General features: G+C 39.8%; 2 protein-coding genes across 2 annotated transcripts in view; one reads left to right on the top strand and one right to left on the bottom strand.

Annotated features, from left to right (window-relative positions):
* Window positions 1–8,764, bottom strand: part of CNBD1 (cyclic nucleotide binding domain containing 1) — a 159,473-nt gene extending 150,709 nt beyond the window's left edge. Inside the window, exons 1-2 of the mRNA XM_063299972.1 lie at window positions 8,724–8,764; window positions 8,498–8,611 (exon numbers count right to left, since the gene is read on the bottom strand). Coding sequence (XP_063156042.1) covers window positions 8,498–8,611; window positions 8,724–8,764 — 155 coding nt within the window. The remainder of the gene's footprint in view (window positions 1–8,497; window positions 8,612–8,723) is intronic.
* The window catches only part of RMDN1 (regulator of microtubule dynamics 1), a 471,818-nt gene that overhangs the window by 290,531 nt on the left and 157,521 nt on the right, over window positions 1–23,766 (top strand). The gene's annotated exons all lie outside the window — the stretch shown is intronic.

The following is a 23,766-nucleotide window of genomic DNA, read 5'->3' as shown; positions in this document are numbered from 1 at the left end:
TTTCTTTTTTCTTTTTTATTCAACTTTATTAGAATTTCAAGATAAAAAGATAAAAGCTAACAAGAAATGAAAAAGTAAAGTAAGAAAGCAAAAGAGCAAAGTTAAAAGTGCAGAAAAAGAAAAAAAGAAATTCAGAAAAAAAATGACTTTTGACTTTCTTTGCTACAGATATAAAGTAAGTGTACATTTGCATTAAACACTTGCTCTAAGTTTACAACTTAACTTTCTTTGGTATTAATTTCTTTAATTATGTTTCCACCATTTAGCTTTGATTTCAAAATTTTCCAAACTCGTTTGATATATTTGGTAGAAGTATTTCCTTTGACTTGATTCTGTAATAAATCAGAAGCTTCCAAAACTCCCAAATATTTGTAGACTTTTTCTGGTGCTACACATCCCACCAAATGTTCATTGTTAAGCTGTATTTCATCATCTTCAACAATTTTGCCTACCTTTATGGCTATGGTTCCACATTTGTCAATGCCAAATTGCATTCCGATATCTTTACTGAATTATTTTGTGCTTTTTAATAAGGAATTTAGTTTAGCCTTTGTTTTTCCAAATAATTTTAAATCATCCATATAAAACAAACACATTTTTTTTTACTTTTTTGGCCAATTCATATCCACAATTTGTCTTGTTCAAAATTGTTGTCAGTGGGGCCATAGATAATATAAAGAGAGTGAGATGATGATGATGATGATGATGATTTTATCCCAGCTTTATAACTATATTTGTTACAGTTTAAATAATTATTAAAACAATATTATTTTAAGCTGTCTTTTACACCTTAGCACACAATATTGGAAGGAAGGAAGGAAGGAAAGATCCAGCAACAGTTAAATAAATAAACATCCCTGTAATATAAATGTATCATTGAATGTATCACTTGACTCAACCTTGTACCCATCTGCCTTGCTCCTTTATAGCATATGTCTTTACAGCTAATGTGTATAATCTTATTAGTTGATTGCACTGATCCTCAGTTCACCTGTAAGCAAAATTACTCTGAGCAAAGATGGGTACTTAAAAGTACAGTAATTCAACATACCTATTAAAACAAAGATTTTAGTGCATAAGCAAGGCAGAAAGCCTAAACTACTAAAATATTTCTGCTGAAAAACTGGGCAATTTGTTGATCTGTAAAAAATACTTTTCTATTTAAAATAGAAGGGCAGAATATGAACAGCTATATTTTATTCAATGCCCTTCTGAAAGCAAAGCAACTGACTATCTATGTACAATATTCTAGAGAGTTTGCCTCTATAAAAATTGGGCTGGATCAAAGTTTAAATGTTACATTCCCATGAATGAAATTTCATACTGTTACACGATAAACTCCTTCCAAGGGATTTCAGGTTTGCTAAATAATATTGAGCAATGCATTTTGGGGTAATTATATAAACTTCCACTGTTTTTCCCCCAAGGATCTAAAAGTGTAAAACAAAAGTCTACAATTATGCTGCCAAGTCTATCAAAATTATCTCTCTGGGAAATGAACACTATCAGATCTGAGTGGTTTTGACTAAGTCTGCTGTCTATTTCATCTTGTTTTACAAGACCTCTGGTAATAAAAATGCCTACATGAATAAAATTTCAACATAAAATACCTTTTATAGAAGAATTGATAGATATGATAAATAACTTTAAGTTTCAGTTAGTACATTGCTTCTTAACCAGCGAAAAATAAGGGATTCCCAATAGATGGCATGAATAGAAAGAGCGTGTGAAAGAGAGAGGAACAAAATGAATGAAGGAATGTTCAAACTGATATCACTTATTGTTTAGCAAAATGTTTGAACACTGACTATTTTTCAAAGCAAAGTAATACACTTCATTTAGATTAACAAGGAAATACTTACTTCTATACATGCATTTGTTGTTTATTCGTTTAGTCGCTTCCGACTCTTTGTGACTTCACAGACCAGCCCACGCCAGAGCTTCCTGTCGGTCGTCAACACCCCCAGCTCCCCCAGGGACGAGTCCGTCACCTCTAGAATATCATCCATCCACCTTGCCCTTGGTCGGCCCCTCTTCCTTTTGCCCTCCACTCTCCCTAGCATCAGCATCTTCTCCAGGCTGTCCTGTCTTCTCATTATGTGGCCAAAGTATTTCAATTTTGCCTTTAATATCATTCCCACAAGTGAGCAGTCTGGCTTGATTTCCTGGAGGATGGACTGGTTTGATCTTCTTGCAGTCCAAGGCACTCTCAGAATTTTCCTCCAACACCACAGTTCCAAAGCATCTATCTTCCTTCTCTCAGCCTTCCTTATGGTCCAGCTCTCGCAGCCATATGTTACTACGGGGAACACCATTGCTTTAACTATGCGGACCTTTGTTGTCAGTGTGATGTCTCTGCTCTTAACTATTTTATCGAGATTTGTCATTGCTCTTCTCCCAAGGATTAAGCATCTTCTGATTTCCTGACTGCAGTCAGCATCTGCAGTAATCTTCGCACCTAGAAATACAAAGTCTTTCACTGCTTCTACATTTTCTCCCTCTATTTGCCAGTTATCAATCAAGCTGGTTGCCATAATCTTGGTTTTTTTGAGGTTTAGCTGCAAGCCAGCTTTTGCACTTTCTTCTTTCACCTTCATCATAAGGCTCCTCAGTTCCTCTTCGCTTTCAGCCATCAAAGTGGTATCACCTGCATATCTGAGATTGTTGATGTTTCTTCCAGCAATTTTAACTCCAACCTTGGATTCCTCAAGCCCAGCATGTCACATGATGTGTTCTGCGTACAGGTTGAATAGGTAGGGTGAGAGTATACAGCCCTGCCGTACTCCTTTCCCAATCTTAGACCACTCCGTTGTTCCGTGGTCTGTTCTTACTGTTGCTACTTGGTCATTATACAGATTCTTTAGGAGGCATACAAGATGACTTGGTATCCCCATACCACTAAGAACTTGCCACAATTTGTTATGGTCCAGACAGTCAAAGGCTTTAGAATAGTCGATAAAACAGAAATAGATGTTTTTCTGAAACTTCCTGGCTTTTTCCATTATCCAGCGGATACTGGCAATTTGGTCCCTAGTTCCTCTGCCTTTTCTAAACCCAACTTGTACATCTGGCAATTCTTGCTCCATGAATTGCTGAAGTCTACCTTGCAGGATCTTGAGCATTGCCTTACTGGCATGTGAAATGAGTGTCACTGTTTGATAGTTTGAACATTCTTTAGTGTTTCCCTTTTTTGGTATGGGAATATAAGTTGATCCTTTGCTGAAGATACATGCATTAGTCTACTTAATGCCTACCACTTCTGTATTTTAGAATTATTCAATGGGAAAAATGGGGGTGAAGGGATGTCTCCAAATAGGAAAAGGTCTCAATAGTATGCAAACTATTAAACTTCAGTTTATGCTATGACACTGAAATATGAAATTAAAAATGTAGAAATAAATAATGACAGTAATAGTAAATAATGCATTAAATTCTCATGAAGATTTTTAAGTAGCTTTTCCAATGCATATACCTCTTGGCATTAAGCAATCCACTAGGGAAATATAGCCAATATGAAACAAAATGGGCATACCAATATTTCTATCTTCAGCAAAGGACCGTTACCTGAAATGAACTGAAATGGACTGGAATGGGCCACTTCACATCAAATGACCACTAGATCTACTACTGTGGACAAGAGGACCACAGAAGAAACGGAGTAGCCTTCCTAATTAATAGTAAAGTGGCTAAAGCAGTGCTTGGATACAATCCAAAAAACTATAGAATGATCTCAATTCGAATTCAGGGCAAGCCATCTAACATCACAGTGATCCAAATATATGCCCCAACCACAGATGCTGAAGAAGCTGAAGAAGAGCAGTTCTATGAGGATCTGCAGCACCTACTGGACAACACGCCTAAAAGAGATGTTATTTTCATCACAGGAGACTGGAATGCTAAGGTGGGCAGTCAAATGACACCTGGAATTACAGGTAAGCATGGCCTGGGAGAACAAAACGAAGCAGGACATAGGCTGATAGAATTTTGCCAAGACAACTCACTCTGCAGAACAAACACTCTCTTCCAACAACCTAAGAGACGGCTTTATACATGGACTTCACCAGATGGACAACACCGAAATCAGATTGACTACATCCTTTGCAGCCAAAGGTGGCGGGCATCTATACAGTCGGTAAAAACAAGACCTGGAGCTGACTGTAGTTCCGATCATGAACTTCTTACTGCACAATTTAGGATCAGACTAAAGAGATTAGGGAAGACCCACAGATCAGCAAGATATGAGCTCACTAATATTCCTAAGGAATATGCAGTGGAGGTGAAGAATAGATTTATGGGACTGGACTTAGTAGATAGGGTCCCGGAAGAACTATGGACAGAGGTTCACAACATTGTTCAGGAGGCAGCAACAAAATACATCCCAAAGAAAGAGAAAACCAAGAAGGCAAAATGGCTGTCTGCTGAGACACTAGAAGTAGCCCAAGAAAGAAGGAAAGCAAAAGGCAACAGTGATAGGGGGAGATATGCCCAATTAAATGCAAAATTCCAGAGGTTAGCCAGAAGAGATAAGGAATTATTTTTAAACAAGCAATGTGCAGAAGTGGAAGGAGACTATAGAATAGGAAGGACAAGAGACCTCTTCCAGAAAATTAGACACATCAGAGGTAAATTCCAGGAAAAAATGGGTATGATCAAAAACAAAGATGGCAAGGACCTAACAGAAGAAGAAGAGATCAAGAAAAGGTGGCAAGAATATACAGAAGACCTGTATAGGAAGGATAACAATATCGGGGATAGCTTTGACGGTGTGGTCAGTGAGCTAGAGCCAGACATCCTGAAGAGTGAGGTTGAGTGGGCCTTAAGAAGCATTGCTAATAACAAGGCAGCAGGAGATGACGGCATCCCAGCTGGACTGTTCAAAATCTTGCAAGATGATGCTGTCAAGGTAATGCATACTATATGCCAGCAAATTTGGAAAACACAAGAATGGCCATCAGATTGGAAAAAATCAACTTATATCCCCATACCAAAAAAGGGAAACACTAAAGAATGTTCAAACTATCAAACAGTGGCACTCATTTCACATGCCAGTAAAGTAATGCTCAAGATCCTGCAAGGTAGACTTCAGCAATTCATGGAGCGAGAATTGCCAGATGTACAAGCTGGGTTTAGAAAAGGCAGAGGAACTAGGGACCAAATTGCCAGTATCCGATGGATAATGGAAAAAGCCAGGGAGTTTCAGAAAAACATCTATTTCTGTTTTATCGACTATTCTAAAGCCTTTGACTGTGTGGACCATAACAAATTGTGGCAAGTTCTTAGTGGTATGGGGATACCAAGTCATCTTGTATGCCTCCTGAAGAATCTGTATAACGACCAAGTAGCAACAGTAAGAACAAACCACGGAACAACGAAGTGGTTTAATATTGGGAAAGGAGTATGGCAGGGCTGTATACTCTCACCCTACCTATTCAACTTGTACGCAGAACACATCATGCGACATGCTGGGCTTGAGGAATCCAAGGCTGGAGTTAAAATTGCTGGAGGAAACATCAACAATCTCAGATATGCAAATGATACCACTTTGATGGCTGAAAGTGAAGAGGAACTGAGGAGCCTTATGATGAAGGTGAAAGAAGAAAGTGCAAAAGCTGGCTTGCAGCTAAACCTGAAAAAACCAAGATTATGGCAACCAGCTTGATTGATAACTGGCAAATAGAGGGAGAAAATGTAGAAGCAGTGAAAGACTTTGTATTTCTAGGTGCGAAGATTACTGCGGATGCTGACTGCAGTCAGGAAATCAGAAGACGCTTAATCCTTGGGAGAAGAGCAATGACAAATCTCGATAAAATAGTTAAGAGCAGAGACATCACACTGACAACAAAGGTCCGCATAGTTAAAGCAATGGTGTTCCCTGTAGCAACATATGGCTGCGAGAGCTGGACCATAAGGAAGGCTGAGAGAAGGAAGATAGATGCTTTGGAACTGTGGTGTTGGAGGAAAATTCTGAGAGTGCCTTGGACTGCAAGAAGATCCAACCAGTCCATCCTCCAGGAAATAAAGCCAGACTGCTCACTTGAGGGAATGCTATTAAAGGCCAAACTGAAATACTTTGGCCACATAATGAGAAGACAGGACACCCTGGAGAAGATGCTGATGCTAGGGAGAGTGGAAGGCAGAAGGAAGAGGGGCCGACCAAGGTCAAGATGGATGGATGATATTCTAGAGGTGACGGACTCGTCCCTGGGGGAGCTGGGGGTGTTGACGACCGACAGGAAGCTCTGGCGTGGGCTGGTCCATGAAGTCACAAAGAGTTGGAAGCGACTAAACGAATAAACAACAACAATATTTCTATAATTATGCATGCATGACAGCATGTCATGGCTCATGTCTGTTTGCCATCCTGTCATTGTCAGCTTCCAAATGTACATGATGATGTTTTGTGGTTGTTGTTGACAGAAGTTGGGAGTAGAAGAGATAGTACACATTTCTCAGAAACAGAAACATTTTCACAGACACCTTCTCACAGGAAAGGGGGCTGCTGTTGTGCTGATGAGAGAAGAAGAAAGCTGGAGGCTTAAAAGGGAGACTTCCGTGAAGGAGAAAAAAAAGTCCGGTAATGCTAAAATCCCATTTGGGGACTGACTGTGGAGCCACAGTGACCAATATATATTTGTTATATATGTCTTATCTACTCATTATTGTAGTTTTAACATAATATAATCTATTATTTATATATATATTTGTTTATATATATATTTATATATAATATAATCTATTATTTATTACTGTCTATAAACCTAGAATCTACTAGGACCGAGTTGGTGAATCACAGAAACAGATAATTAAACAAATAAAGGCAGTTTTGAACTGCTAAAGCGGTGTGTCTCAACCTCAGCAACTTTAAGATGGGTGGACTTCAACTCCCAGAATTCCCCAGCCAGCGTGGGTGGCTGGAGAATTCTGGGAGTTGAAGTCCACCCACCATAATGTTGCTGAAGTTGAGAAACACTGTGCTAAAGACTCATTGGCTCCAAGGAAGGGTGAGGCAAGACTTCTGATATGGAGCTGGCTAGGGTCTGGAGAAGGCCCATTACAGAATGACAACAAGGGACATAACTTTTCAGCTCAAATGGCATACAAGGGAAGCTGAAGAGAGTGAAAAAAAAATATTCTACCAGCCTGAGGGAGATGCCAGCCGGCCAGTGTAATTAACCCTCTTACTTAACTCTAAGTTGGAAGAGTATCTATAGTTACACACGTTTAAGTTAATATTGTAGGTTGCACACATATCCACTAAGGAGAGAGTTAACTTTAAAATGCTTGGCCATTCACACATAAATTCCTGCCTTGGGCATGATTCCTGCCTTGGGTGGGGAGTTGGACTAGAAGACCTCCAAGGTCCCTTCCAACCCTATGATTCTATGATTCTATACCAAGCCTTTGTTTTATCACTTTACTCCTGTTTCACTGCCACTTATCAGAAAAGCAGGAAAAGGAATCCAGCTTTGTTAACTGTTATTCTGTCACTTTCATATTAAGGATGTACAGTTTTTAACATCAGTACAGTTAATTAGGCTAGGATTTATCAATCAGGTCAACAAAGGAAGTCCTTTGGAGCTTGAAAGAGTCACATAATCATGGAACTCAACTATATGGGACTTAGGGGGGAACTTTTATCACTTACAGATATGGTCAGAGACAGACACACAAAGACTACATCTACAGGCTTCAGGTCCGACTCTACATGCAGTGGCTTTATGAACATTTTGAATCTGGAAGAAGCACCATTCTAACTTACTAACATTCATCTCCCAAGCCTTCCTCCTGCTCCTATTTCCCTCACAGTAATATAATATCTGCCACCAGAATGTCCTTTGCCTCATCTTTGTGTTTCCCCAACCTTTCAGATTCTGCCATTGCTGTGAACCATCACTGTAGTTATGGGCAAAGAAAGGAAATGTAGTTTGATCAGAGACACTATCCTTGGACAGGTTCTTGTAGGGCAGAACATACCACTTTAAGCTTTCTAAATCGTATAAAGCTTACAGGATCAGTTTGCTGAGCAGTGTAGGACTGTAGCATGTGCTCCTTGTAAATTACAGATGGCTTCTCTCTTTGCATTGTGGGGTTTTTTTGGGGGGGGCAATCTTTCTCTTCCCCTGCCCTTTACCATAGTGAAAGAAAGGAACAAAATGTGGTGAGATATAATATTTAATTTATATGGCTAGTACACCATGAATGGCCTCCAGTGTTAATGGATTCCATTTTAAACAATAATGAGGAAAAAAACATGGCCATCCCCAAACTGGTGTCAAAATGGGACTATGAATTAGACATGCCTTTCTCAGAGGTAGGACAAATACACATTGAAACAACAAACAGATGTTTCTGCTCAAGCAGAAAATGAATTTACCACTAGCTACTAATCTTTATATTCGACAGCTGCTCTTGAGGCACATGTTGGTGACAACTGACCTAATATCATCGCCTGCTTCCTTTTCACATTAAATAGAGATTTTTTAAAAAAATGAATTACCCTATTGTTCTTTTTCCAGGAATACCTGGCAGTGCAGGGTTTTTTTTAATGAAGATATTGGGATAAATTTTCATAAATTTTTGATGAGCTTCTTCAGTGGTGTATAAATTCTCTCTGGAAAAGAAACATGGAAAAAATAAAACAATGAGACTGTATTTAAGTAAAGTTCTAGGGAATATTATTGCTAATTGCAGAGCTGTGTTTCAGTTGGACAGCCTTCCCCAACCTGCTGATCTTGGGATGAACTGATCCAGCAATTTCTGACATTTCTCAGCCAGCATTGACCCCTTAGATAGAGAATTAATTTAAATTCTTTGCCTAGGAATCAAAAGTGGTATAGGATGGACCTGATCAGTGGGTACTAGTCAATTGCCACCAGCCCAAACATGAGAAAAATGTCTTACCTAAGGATTCTTACTGTGCCCCATCTCATTTATTTTCCCTCTCATTTTTTTTTTAATCCATTCAATCATGTCTGATTCTTGAAGACTGCCTGGACATAGGTCCCTGCAGTTTTCCTGGCAAGATTTTGGAAAGTGGTTTGCCATTGCCTCCTTCATAGGGCTGAGAGAGAGTGACTGACCCAAGGTCACCCAGCTGGCTTTGTGCCCAAGGTGGGACTAGAACTCACAGTCTCCCAGTTTCTACCCTGGTGCCTTAACCACTACACCCAACTGGCTCCCATTAGAGAAATATAAATGCAAAGCTCAATTCCTCATGACTCTCTGTGTATATCCCTGTCATTTTCTCAGCAACAGTATGGAAGTGGGCTGCCATTGCTTTCTTTTGAGAAGCTTTTTCAACTTCCCAGTCTAGGCTGCAGCCTGGGATTTCCTAGTGATTTCACATTCCTCTAGCAACCAAGTTTGCCCCTGCTTTGCTTTTCTGAGGTCAGTCAAGGCCAGGTTGCTGCTGCCACCTACCTGGGATAACCTTCTAAATATGCACAATATAAACTCATAGACAAAGGACTCTCCTTTGTTTGCAGTTTATGAAATTCAGAATAACCCTTCAGGATGGTTTCTCAGAATTTAGAACTTCCATGGATTTCTTATTTCCTTTGTTCATATTTATACCCTAATTTTAGCCAAGATTGGTTCCTAGCTGAATTACACATACATGTCTTTAAAACAATCCATGATTTCAATCAAGATGGATTTTTTTTCTTGTTTCTGTACATTACTTTATAGGGTTCTTTTCATTTTGATCTAGAATGTTTTTATTGTGAATTGTGTTTTCTTTTAAAGTACCCTCATCCAGGGAAAGAAAATCCAGAGCTACAAAGGTAGAATTATAGTAGGAACATGGAACGGAAGAAGCATGAACACAGGAAAGCTCAATTCAATGAAAGATGAAATGAAACAACTACAGACTGACATCTTAGGCATTAGTGAATGCTAAGGCACAAATGACCAGGCTCAAATTATCCTACTTTGGACACATTATGCAAAGACCTAGCTCTCTGGAGAAGGCTGTAATGCTGGCAAAGGTGAAAGGAAAGAGAAGAAGAGGATGGCCAGCAGCAAGGTGGATAGACTCAGTTACAGTGGCAATGGCGGCACCATTCGAAGAGCTGAAAGACCAGGCTAGGGACAGACTATCATGGAGTCATGGTCACTTGGAGTCAAAGATGACTTGATGGCACATAATCAATCAATCACCCTCACCCACAATATGTCTTCAAGTATATTAAAATGGCTAGTGACTTAGGAAAAAACATTTCCAAGGATAATGACTGAGAAAAGAGATATGGAGCAGTGTTGCTAAACAGGAAAGAAAATACATGGAGAGAGAGAGAGAGAATAAATGGATTCCATAAATGAATGAATTCCATACATAAGCATGCATATGAGAGTTGGGAACAAGAATATAGATGATACTTTAGCTTCCATTACTTTATTATATGTTAAAACAGAAAGAGAGCAATTTCAGAAATATGTCAGAGGTGGCTTATCAAACTGAGGACTTTCATTTTGTTCATTTATTTATTTGCCACAAGGTTCAATTGGCATGGTGATAATAGAGAGCATTTTAACTTTTCTTTTTCTTTTTTCAGATTGGAGAGAAATGTAAATCTGTATCCTCCATATTAGAAAAGCCTGCAGGTGCAATTTGAAATGCATTTAACTAATTTCACCATCATCTAAGTATAGCTGACTAAATCTTTTTCTTTAATTATGTACTATCTTGAAGAAAATTGCCCTTAATTATGCATAAATGTATTTTTGAATGTCCTGAATTTAAAGGTTATAACACCAAAAAATTATTCAGACTCATATCATTCAGGTCACAATGTTATTCTCCTTATTTCACTATGTTTTTTAGAATTGTTTTCATTCCATATTGCATGGACAGAAATATATTCATCTGATAATTCCTTGTTAAACAGTTGAGTGATGAGTGATCAAAGCATAGATTCAAAGAAAAACTAAAGTTTTTTCTTTCTGGTTTGCTATAATAACATGCTAAATTTCAGGTTAGGTTCACATCTAATTAAGTGGTTATCTGCTTATGTTTTAACTGCTTTACTGCTTAATTGGTAAACAGAAAACTAATTGGGTTACTTCTCAGTTGATTTCTTATGGATCCAAAATCAAGAAGACAGAGAAAACAAAAGTCTCTCCCTCTACTCCTATTTGCTTGAGGGAGAACAGCTTTCTGAACTGGCAGCAGACCAGCTGACGGCTGTGGCTGAATTCTGTCTACATCAGAGCTTAGAGAAAATGAGTTTCTCTCTACATAATTTTTTTTTGCCTAAGGCATACAAACTTTTAAAATGACTAGATTTATACATATTAAAATTTTGTGAATAATTTGAATCAGAGACTGAATCAGATATTTGATATCTTGTTTTGTTTGTTTATTAAATTTGTACACAGACCAGCTGTCAGCAACTTTGGGCAGTTCACAAAGTAAAAACACAGAAAAATAATAATAGAACAATTAAGACAAAAGGAATAAAAGATGAGAAAATTGGAGAACAACAATAGACATACCTACACAACGCAGAAAGTACTTCAATCACCCTAGCTAAAGGCCTGGGCAAAGAGCCAGGTCTTCAACACCCTCTGAAACACCAGTGGAGTGGAAGCCACTCAGATCTCAGGGAGAACCTTGTTCCAGAGGTGAGTGCTGCTACAGAGAAGACATGTTTCTGGGGTCCCTATAGGTGGTGGTGTTTAATTGAAGTGACCAGGAACATGCCAACCCTGCTGGATTGAATAGGCTGGGAGACACTATAAGAGATAGGCAGGACCTCATGTAACCAGGAGCTATGCCCTATGCCACCATAAATTAAAAATGGTGGAGCTGAAAAGTCTCCTGATTGATTCACATGGAATAAGAATTATTCCAATTATTGGGAGCCCTGATTAAGAGTTTACAACAAATGTCACAAAAGTTTTGAAAGTATACAATGATCTCTCAGATGAAGGTACTCACCTACACAGCTTTAATTGAAGAAGTAATGTACATTTTCTAAATGTTCTTTACACTGCAAAGTAAAATCAGCCTATAATAACATCCATGGAAAAATGCATATTTTCTGCACCTGGAACATAAGATGAAGTTGCTTATCCTGTGTGATTCCATCTCCAATCAGCTTAAAAAACTAGCCATTGTTGTGAGATGTTGTTGTTTATTCGTTTAGTCGCTTCCGACTCTTCGTGACTTCATGGACCAGCCCACGCCAGAGCTTCCTGTCGGTCGTCAACACCCCCAGCTCCCCCAGGGACGAGCCCGTCACCTCTAGAATATCATCCATCCATCTTGCCCTTGGTCGGCCCCTCTTCCTTTTGCCTTCCACTCTCCCTAGCATCAGCATCTTCTCCAGGGTGTCCTGTCTTCTCATTATGTGGCCAAAGTATTTCAGTTTTGCCTTTAATATCATTCCCTCAAGTGAGCAGTCTGGCTTTATTTCCTGGAGGATGGACTGGTTGGATCTTCTTGCAGTCCAAGGCACTCTCAGAATTTTCCTCCAACACCACAGTTCAAAAGCATCGATCTTCCTTCGCTCAGCCTTCCTTATGGTCCAGCTCTCGCAGCCATATGTTACTACAGGGAACACCATTGCTTTAACTATGCGGGCCTTTGTTGTCAGTGTGATGTCTCTGCTCTTAACTATTTTATCGAGATTTGTCATTGCTCTTCTTCCAAGGATTAAGCGTCTTCTGATTTCCTGACTGCAGTCAGCATCTGCAGTAATCTTTGCACCTAGGAATACAAAGTCTTTCACTGCTTCTACATTTTCTCCCTCTATTTGCCAGTTATCAATCAAGCTGGTTGCCATAATCTTGGTTTTTTTGAGGTTTAGCTGCAAACCAGCTTTTGCACTTTCTTCTTTCACCTTCATCATAAGGCTCCTCAGTTCCTCTTCACTTTCAGCCATCAAGTTGGTATCATCTGCATATCTGAGATTGTTAATGTTTCTTCCAGAGATTTTAACTCCAGCCTTGGATTCCTCAAGGCCAGCTTGTCGCATGATGTGTTCTGCATACAAGTTGAATAGGTAGGGTGAGAGTATACAGCCCTGCCGTACTCCTTTCCCAATCTTAAACCAGTCTGTTGTTCCGTGGTCTGTTCTTACTGTTGCTACTTGGTCGTTATACAGATTCTTCAGGAGGCATACAAGATGACTTGGTATCCCCATACCACTAAGAACTTGCCACAATTTGTTATGGTCCACACAGTCAAAGGCTTTAGAATAGTCAATAAAACAGACATAGATGTTTTTCTGAAACTCCCTGGCTTTTTCCATTATCCAGCGGATATTGGCAATTTGGTCTCTAGTTCCTCTGCCTTTTCTAAACCCAGCTTGTACATCTGGCAATTCTCGCTCCATGAACTGCTGAAGTCTACCTTGCAGGATCTTGAGCATTACCTTACTGGCATGTGAAATGAGTGCCACTGTTCGATAGTTTGAACATTCTTTAGTGTTTCCCTTTTTTGGTATGGGGATATAATTTGATTTTTTCCAGTCTGATGGCCATTCTTGTGTTTTCCAAATTTGCTGGCATATAGCATGCATTACCTTGACAGCATCATCTTGCAAGATTTTGAACAGTTCAGCTGGGATGCCGTCGTCTCCTGTTGCCTTGTTATTAGCAATGCTTCTTAAGGCCCACTCAACCTCACTCTTCAGGATGTCTGGCTCTAGCTCACCGACCACACCGTCAAAGCTATCCCCGATATTGTTATCCTTCCTATACAGGTCTTCTGTATATTCTTGCCACCTTTTCTTGATCTCTTCTTCTGTTAGGTCCTTGCCATCTTTGTTTTTGATCATACCCATTTTGGCCTGGAATTTACCTCCAATGTTTCTAATTTTCTGGAAGAGGTCTCTTGTCCTTCCTATTCTATTGTCTTCTTCCACTTCCGCGCATTGCTTGTTTAAAAATAATTCCTTATCTCTTCTGGCTAACCTCTGGAATTTTGCATTTAATTGGGCATATCTCCCCCTATCACTGTTGCCTTTTGCTTTCCTTCTTTCTTGGGCTACTTCTAGTGTCTCAGCAGACAGCCATTTTGCCTTCTTGGTTTTGTCTTTCTTTCGGATGTATTTTGTTGCCGCCTCCTGAACAATGCTGCCAACTTCTGTCCAGAGTTCTTCCGGGACCCTATCTACTAAGTCCAGTCCCTTAAATCTATTCTTCACCTCCACTGCATATTCCTTAGGAATATTAGTGAGCTCATATCTAGCTGATCTGTGGGTCTTCCCTAATCTCTTTAGTCTGATCCTAAATTGTGCAAGAAGAAGTTCGTGATCTGAACTACAGTCAGCTCCAGGCCTTGTTTTTACCGACTGTACAGATGTCCGCCACCTTTGGCTGCAAAGGATGTAATCAATCTGATTTCGGTGTTGTCCATCTGGTGAAGTCCATGTATAAAGTCGTCTCTTAGGTTGTTGGAAGAGAGTGTTTGTTATGCAGAGTGAATTGTCTTGGCAAAATTCTATCAGCCTGTGTCCTGCTTCGTTTTGTTCTCCCAGGCCATACTTACCTGTAATTCGAGGTGTCATTTGACTGCCCACCTTAGCATTCCAGTCTTCTGTGATGAAAATAACATCTATTTTAGGCATGTTGTCCAGTAGGTGCTGCAGATCCTCATAGAACTGCTCTACTTCAGCTTCTTCAGCATTTGTGGTTGGGGCGTATATTTGGATCACTGTGATGTTAGATGGCTTGCCCTGAATTCGAATTGAGATCATTCTGTCGTTTTTTGGGTTGTATCCAAGCACTGCTTTAGCCACTTTACTATTAATTATGAAGGCTACTCCATTTCTTCTGTGGTCCTCTTGTCCGCAGTAGTAGATCTGGTGGTCATTTGATGTGAAGTGGCCCATTCCAGTCCATTCCAGTTCACTGACGCCCAGAATGTCTATCTTTAATCTTGACATCTCACCAATAACCACATCCAATTTGCCCTGGCTCATAGATCTTACATTCCAGGTTCCGATGGTGTGTTGATCCTTAGAACATCGGATTCGCCGTTCACCACCAGCACCGTCGGCCGCTAGCCGTCCTTTCGGCTTTGAGCTAGCTGCGTCATCACGTCTGGGGCTAGTTGAGCTCATCCTCTGTTCCTCCACAGTAGCATTTTGACCATCTTCCGACCTGGGGGTCTCATCTTCCGATGGTATACCGACATATCTCTGGTTGTACTGATCCATTTAGTTTTCACGGCAAGAATACTGAGGTGGGTTGCCATTACCTTCCCCAGGGATCGAATTTAGTCTGACCTCTCTGTCATGACCTTCCCGTCTTGGGTGGCCCTTCACGGTTTAGCTCATGGCATCATTGAGGTGCTCAAGCTCCAGCACCACGACAAGGTAACGATCCTTTGCTGAAGATATCTGAAGATATCTCACCCGTTGTGAGATATCTGATATTAATAGCATATTCTGCATTTGTCATACCAAGTGTGAACCTTTGAATGGAGCAGAAAATATCACGATGTTTCTAGATCTTCTTGAACAGATAGTTCAAAAGTGAAAGCTATTTAGCAAGTGTTTTTTGGTAGGTAAACAAAAATGGATCATTTCTTTGGTTTTTCTTTTTCCAGTGATTGTTTGTTTATCCCTTGATACTGGCATGAAAAAAGTTTAATGATCCAGCAGCTGCTGAGAGGTTTATTGTCACTGGATCATTTGAGCTGAAGAATAGCAGTCTTTTAATGTGTTGTTGTTTTTGTTGTTGTTCCTCTTTTTAGAACAGGATAGGATTACCTGAATCAGGGTAGGAGAGTTCCTGAATTCTGATTTCAGTATGCCCCATTGGACATCCCATTGGATTTCTAGATTTAGTTTCTCTTTTAGTTGACAGAGAGAATGAGAGAGGGAGAGAGAGAGAGAGATTTAGTAGAGCTACCCTCAACTAAATTATTGTATGATATTTCACTATTTAGTTAAGATATAGAGCAGATAAATGTAATAGAATTGTGTGTTTTTCCAGATTTTGTTTTTCACATTACCTAGACACTCTAATGAATGTTTTAAAAGATGAACTGTTGATCAGCATATTGGAAGCTTTGAACAAGTGAGAAATCTATTTATATGATATTGCCCCATTTTGGTATAATACTCTATATTAATGTTTATTAATATAGTGTTGCAAAGTGTAGAATGATTTAAAGTTGAGATTGTATGTACCAAAACCTTGGGACTTACCATTATATAAAATATTACAGATTTATGAAGCATGGGGCAACAAAAGGATTAAATGTTGGAAAGTGTGACCCAGATTCATAATACTGGAAAGTCAATATATATTTCTGTTCTATCTATGTGCTAACTCTCTAACTGTGTAATGGAAGACTGATCAATATTATTCTAGGTCAAGATTTAATTATATGCTTAAAATTTGGGTTGAATTGTTTTTTTTAATATGAGATATAATATTTCTTTTTATTGTTTTCTTTTTTCTGTTTTTTTCCTTTTTATTTATTTCTTCTCTTTCTTTGTATATTAAAGCAATAAAAAATAAAGATAGCTAAAGTGATTGCAGAAGGAATATGTTGGAGAAAATATGTCATTATCCAGTAATAATTTTGTTTAATTAACTCCAAGAAGTATATTCTAGTTTTATATAAGAGATTAGGGCTGAAGTTCTCTAACTGCATGCAGATTTGGTAATAAATCTGATTTAATTCAATGAGGTTAAGATCTGAACTGAATACAGGAGAAGAGGTGGTCACTTATGCCATTGGTGCAGATGCCAATTTAGACACTTACACCTCAACATCACAGTCCATACTGAACTGATATCCCATAGTTTGATTTTGGTAAGGATAACGATTCATCTTTGGCAAGACAAGCATAGATTATAATTTAATCTGAACTGTATGAATATATGCCAGTTTTATTTCTTAAAATGTATGCCTATATACAGACACAAAACATATCTCCATCTAGATTCCCCACGGAAGCATTTGCTGTTGTAGCTACAGGAGATCGGGGGACATGGATGTGCATACACATTGTATCTCTATGCATTCAGTTCCTTGCAGAGATCTTTACAGTTTAAGTTAGATCTGAAATGGGGTCATAAGCAGACATTCCCCTATCAATACATGAATGTGCTTACAGCTTTACCTGCACCCGGAAACTGGAGCTTTCGATTAGACAAAGATATTGAGGGTAGCATACTCCAATCCCATAGACCACAGAAAGAGACCCTTTCTGTTTCACTGCTCAGCAAAGCAAAAGAAAACGAATAGTTTCAACTAAAAAGAATATCAAGCAATATAAATCACTATAAAGAAAATTTTAACCACTATATACATGGGCTGCAGAGCCAGTTTGGTGTAGCAGTTAAGGCATCGGGCTAGAAACCAGGGCACAGTGAGTTCTAATCCCACCTTAGGCACAAAGCCAACTGGGTGACCTTAGGCCAGTCACTTTCTCTCAGCCCTAAGAAGGCAAACCACTTCTGAAAAGCCTTGCCAGGAAAACTGCAGGACTTGTCCAGGCAGTCTCCAAGAATCAGACACAACTGAACAGAATAAACACACACACGCACGCACAAAGAGGCTAGGTGCAATGCCTTACTAGTTATCCAAAAAGGTGTATATTAATCTGCACAGATATTTACTATTGTTAATAAATATGTTGATCTATCCAAAAACAGCATAAGAATATGAACAAGATGGATGTTTCTGCTAACCAAAATCGCTTCCGATTTTTTTTTCTTTTTTTTCAGTGGGAGCAACTTAGTTGTGACAGCAGCTCAGGAAGAAATACAGTAGCTCCTTGGGCTTTCATAGTTTCAAGCCAACTGTCAGGTTTTCTATTGTAGCCTGAGGGAAACCTGTGTCAGATCAAAGCAATAGGCTATATCCTTTTAAAAAGATGAATTCTATCAGTCTTGTTTCTGCTGTCTTGATTGATCCAAATGGAAATATTAAGGCTTTTCCATTCCTGGTTATATTTCTTACAAATCTATGAAGCCAAGTCCTTAAAACTGACAGTGTACTTTTAAACCATTTCAACTATTGGTCTGCCCCCGGCGACTGATGAACCCAACGGGGTTTCAAAGGGAGCTGGGAGCTATACCCAAGGATCTGCTGCACAGTCCAGTGGAGGCCCTGGCTGCCACCTGGAATAGGGAGGCGGCCAGGGCCTTGGACAGGATTGTGCCCATGCAACCTCTGCTGCCCCATCAAACCTGACACTCCCTGTGGTTCACAGATTTGCTGAGGGTTCTGAAGAGGATTAAGAGATGTCTAGAGCACTGTTGGAGGAAGACAAGGTCCAAATCTGACTGAACACAAGCTACAGCCCCTATTAAGGCCTACTTTGTGGCAGTAAGAGTGGTGAAACATCAATATTTCTCTGCTCTTACTGCATCCGCAGAATGCCATCCAGTGGCCCTGTTTAAGTTCATTCAATCCCTTTTGGGAAAGGAGGATGCAGTGACCCACATGCAGGGTTGCACAGAGGGGTTTTCTGGACATCTGGAGGATAAAATCACTCAGATCTGTTCCAAGTTGGATTCCAAGCATGTGGCATGGCCTGTGGAGATGCCTGGGGAACATACTCACCCAGTTATCTGGTAACAGTTTGATTCTGTTGGGTCTGAGGAAGTGGACAGGGTCCTCTGGACTGTAAATGCCACCACTTGTCAACTAAATCCATGCTCCTCCTGGTTGGTGAAGGCAGCCTGGAAGGTCACGTGTGGTTGGGTCCAGGTGATGGTGAATTCATCCTTGAGGGAGGAAGTGTTCCCGGTTGCCTTTAAAGAGGCACTGGTACACCCCCTCCTCAAGAAACCATCACTGGACCCTACTGTACTGGACAACTTTTGTCCAGTGTCCCACCTCCCCTTTTTAGGGAAGGTGGTTGAGAAAGTAGTGGCGCTGCAGCTCCAGAGGATCCTGGATGAAACCAATTATCTGGAGCCTTTCCAGTCAGGTTTCAGGCCCAAATATGGGATGGAAACAGCATTAGTCACACTTTTGGAGGATCTCTGGTGGTAGCAGGATGGGGGCAGTGCATCCATCCTTGCTCTTCTTGACCTTTCAGCGGCTTTCAATACCATTGACCATGTTGTATTTTTGGGTCAGCTTATGGAGATGGGGGTGGGTGGCACAGTTCTGTGCTGATTCACCTCCTTCCTCCAGGTCTGGTCCCAACTGGTGGAGATAGGGAGGGAGAGATCTGGCCCATGGCCCCTCCTTTGTGGGGTGCTGCAGGGTTCAGTGGTCTCACCACTCCTTTTTAACATCTACATGAAACCGCTGGGTGAGATCATCTGTTACCATGGGATGAGGTATCATCAATATGCAGATGATACCCAATTATATATCTCCATCCCGAGTGATGTAAATGATGTTGTGGCCACCCTGTCTCAGGGCCTGGAGGCTGTAGGAGTCTGGATGGGGAACAACAGGCTTCAGCTGAACCCTGGTAAGATGGAGTGGCTGTTGATTGGGGCCTCCTCTGTATCTGGGAATTTACCATCTTTGGTTCTGGATGGGGTTGCACTGCCCCAGACAGACCCAGTACGGAATCTGTGGGTATTCCTGGACTCATGACTCCTGCTCAAAGAGCAGTGGCAGTCGTGGCCAGGAGTGCCTTCTTCATGTTGTGTGCCAGTTATGCCCCTTCCTGGATCAGAAAGCCCTCCGGTCGGTCAGTCATGCCCTAGTCATTTCCCGTATAGACTATTGCAATGTGCTCTATATGGGCCTATCCTTGAAGAGTATCCGGAAGCTACAGCTGGTTCGGAATGCAGCTGCGTGAGCAGTTTTGGGTGCCCCAAGGATAGCACACATAACACCTTTGCTGCGGGAGCTGCATTGGGTCCCAGTTTGCTTCCAGGTCCAATTCAAGGTGTTGGTTATCACCTTTAAAACCCTACATGGCATGGGCCCAGGTTACCTGAGGGACCACTTCATCGCCATTACATTGACCTGTCCCACCCAGTCAGGCAGAGAGGGCATGTTATGGGCCCCATCCATGAAAGACTGTCGAGGAAGGGAGCCTTCTCTGCTGTTGTCCCCGCCCTGGGAAATACTCTTCCCCCAGAGGTGAGGCTGGCCCCCACTCTCCTGGCCTTCCGGAAAGGGGTAAAGACCTGGCTCCGCCATCTCACATGGGGCAGAAGGGGTAATAGCCAATCCTGGGGATGGTTAGTGCCCTAAAGAGGCCTCATGTATTTATGAATTTAAACTAAGAACTTTTAATATCACCATCCTGGATTTTATATTTATATTTATATTTTTAGGTAAGAGATACTGTCTTTATTGTATTTTAATCTGCTTTTAGTTTTAGTCTTATTGTAAACCACCCAGAGTCCCTCATTTGAGGGAGATGGGCATTGACAAAATTTGAAATATAAACATAAATAAATAAATAAACCCACAAGCAATAGTCCTGAATGTTTGTGTTAGTCTTCACACTGATATTATTGGTACACTGTTAGAAAACAGTCTGAAATTTTTTCGTCTGTGGCCGAGCCAGAAGAGATGTCTGAGTTTTTTAAATTTTAGCAAAGAGTAGCCACATAGGACTTCAGTTCAGATCAGAATCACAGCAGCAGCATTGAAAGATGGATGAAGTTATTTATTTATCAGATTTATATCCTACTGCTATCAAAGCAGACTCTCAGCAACTCACAATAAAAACTTTCTTCCAGTAGTGTTTTCCCAATAAACTTTGATTGGCTATACTGAGATGTTATCCTAGTATACTAGATAATTTTAGATCCAGGATTTAATCATATTACAGGGACATCCCTTTATATGGTCATGATATATTTATTTATTTGGGATATGATATATTTATATTTATTTATTGAATTTTATATTTGTAATGCATTTGATTTTTATGAGATTTTAACGTTTATGGTTGTAGCTTGATTTTATTGTAAGCCACCCAGAGTCCCTCTTTTGGGGGAGATGGACGGTAATAAAATTTGAATAATAAATAAATAAATAAATAAATAAATAAGTACAGTCCAATATAGAGAGTCAGGGTGTAAGATGCAGGCAGGAACATCATACACTGAACAGCACAACCAAGAAGCTGGCATTGTGTACAGGAACATCTGCACAGTGTGTGGGCTACACCCTCCCAAGTCCAGATGGAAGATTCCACAGAAGGTCATGGAGAGTAACAGGGCTAAGATCCTGTGGGACTTCCAGATCCAGATGGACAGGCAGGTACTGGCCAATCAACCAGACATTGTGTGGTAGACAAGAAACAGAAAAGAGTGGTGGTGATAGATGTAGCAGTGCCAGTGACAGCAACATCAATAAGGAGGAGTATGAGAAGCTGGAGAGGTACCAGGGCCTGAAAGAACTAGAAAGGATGTGGAAAGTGAAGACCAAAGTGGTCCCAGTGGTGGTAGGAGCACTCAGGGCTTTGACTCCTAAGCTCCAACAGATCCCAAGAACAACATCAGAGCTCTCTGACCAGAAGAATGCAGTGCAGGGACAGCTAAGATACTGTGCAGAACCCTCAAACTCCCAGGCCTCTAGTAGAGGATCTGAAGTTGAGGAAGACACATACCACCCATTGGGATGAGGAGGGATTTTTTTTAAAGTATATATATTGACAATTGATTATATGCAGTCAATTCAATGTCAGCTGTTAGTATCCACATAGATACACCTTCTCCAGGATAATCTGTCCCCAACCTGACCCTCTAGGTCTTCTAATGATGTATCCACTGCCACTATAATCCACTCCATCTACCTTGTGGCTGGTCTTTTCTCTTATCTTCTTTCCTTCTACTGTTCTTAGCATTACAGACTTCTGAAGAGAGCTAAGTCTTTGCATAATTTGCTCAAAATATGGTAATTTGACCCTAGTCATTTGTACTTTGAATGGATTGATTTGTTTTATTATTGATTTGTTTCTTTGACTATCCATGGCATTCTCAAAAGTCTCTTCAAGACCAAAGTTCAAAGCATCAATACGTTTTCTATCCTTCTTCTTTACAGTCCAATTTTCACTTCGATAGAGCATCACTGGGAAAACCATTACATGCCTACATAATTCTGATTTTTAAAAAAAATATAGAAACATTACAGCATCTGAGTATCTTTTCCAATGCCTTTGTTGCTACCTTTTCAAGTGCCAGTCTATGGAGCATTTCTTGAGTGCTAGTACTTTTACTGTTTATAGTCAGTCCCAAAAGGCAGAAGCTATCCACCAATTTGATATCTTCATTGTCAATTGTAAAGCTGGCTGCTGTACCTCTTGCCTTTAGTTTGGTATTTTTTATACAGTATTTAATCTTAGTCCCATTTTCCACTATGCTCCTTGATTTTCATTACTCGAGTGTTCAGATCATTTGCATTTTCAGCTGTCAGAGAATTGTCATCAGCATAGCACAGGCTATTGACGTTTCTTCCTCCAAATTTAAAATATGCTCATCTTCTTCCAATCTAGCTTCTCTCTCTCTCTTTTCTCAATCTTTGTAACTTGCTAAAGTTTCAACAAAAACCTAGAATACCATTATCTCACCTAATTATCCCTGAAGTTGTGACATAATCAGGCAGACAACAGAATATACTGTAGAATGGGGACTTTCAGGGAAGGTATGGTGAATTTTCACAGAGCTGATGACCATGGCAAAGACCAAGTAACCAGTGAGTAGATGGGTTCCTTGAAATCTCTCCGGATAAGGAGAGGACAGGAGATCACCCACATATGCTTCTGACTGCTGTTCCTTGTGAGGAGACCACAGGACAGTGGTTTTCTGTGGGTTTGAGTGCTGGGAGATGATGGCATCAGCCATCTTGCTGGCAACCACAGCAGTCTTTTAAAGGACACTAAGTTTGCAAACCTCACTTTCTAATAACTTTTGGAAATTGCCTATTAACCATCTTAAAGCTATTAGAGATCTTTGGGATGACAAATTTGAAAAGCCTTCATCAGGTGAGTTTATCTTCAACTCTGAACAAAAGAAAAATTAATTATAAGCTTAAGAACTTAAATAATTTGAAATAAAGAGCAAAAAGCTAAATAAGATCTAAGAAAGTTATAAATGGTAAAAATAAATTTGTAATATTGACTTTTACTGTAAGATTTTGGAATTAACTATAAAAAATCAACAGCTCCATGTGGGAAACAGACTTATTTTGGCTATCTTGACTATTGTAAGTTGTGACAAAGATAACTGTTGATTGAAAAGTTGATGTTTTATGGATGTGCTTATAGATAAGGGATGGGATATGGGATGAAGAGATATCTGTTTAACTTTATAGGTTGTGAAGAGTTATTAAATTTGTCTATACTGGTTATGATGAAGATTGGAAGGTTTTTATATATTTAAATAAAGACTTTATATAAATATATTTATATAAAGAATTTATATATTTCTTTATATATTTCTTTTCTTTTTCTTTATGATATTTTTTCTTTTTCTTTCTTTCTTTTCCTTTTCCCTGTACTTTTTATTCTTTTTTCCGTTCTCTTCTTTCTCTACATTTTTTATATTAGCTTTTACTATTGTAATAAAAATTCTTAATACAAATTATATATTTTTTTAAAAAATATGCTATCACAACCAGAAGAACATATGACCCACAAAACCAAACAAAACACATTAACAGTATGAATGAAGTCTGTTTTCTTATTGCTGCCTAATTTATCTGCCTAACACCCAATGACATCAGCTGGGGGTGGTGGGTGGGATCAAAGTCAGCAAGATGAGAGCTGGAGCACTATGAGGCAAGGCCCATCCTCTATGAGTTCTGTGAGTACCAGAATCAAAAGGAAGTATTATGCTTCCATTTATTTATATCTTGGCTGAAAAAACATATTG

This window comes from Candoia aspera, chromosome 3 (assembly GCF_035149785.1).
Source record: "Candoia aspera isolate rCanAsp1 chromosome 3, rCanAsp1.hap2, whole genome shotgun sequence".
Classification (NCBI taxonomy): Eukaryota; Metazoa; Chordata; class Lepidosauria; order Squamata; family Boidae; genus Candoia; species Candoia aspera.
This window is presented reverse-complemented; position numbering and strand designations above follow the sequence as displayed.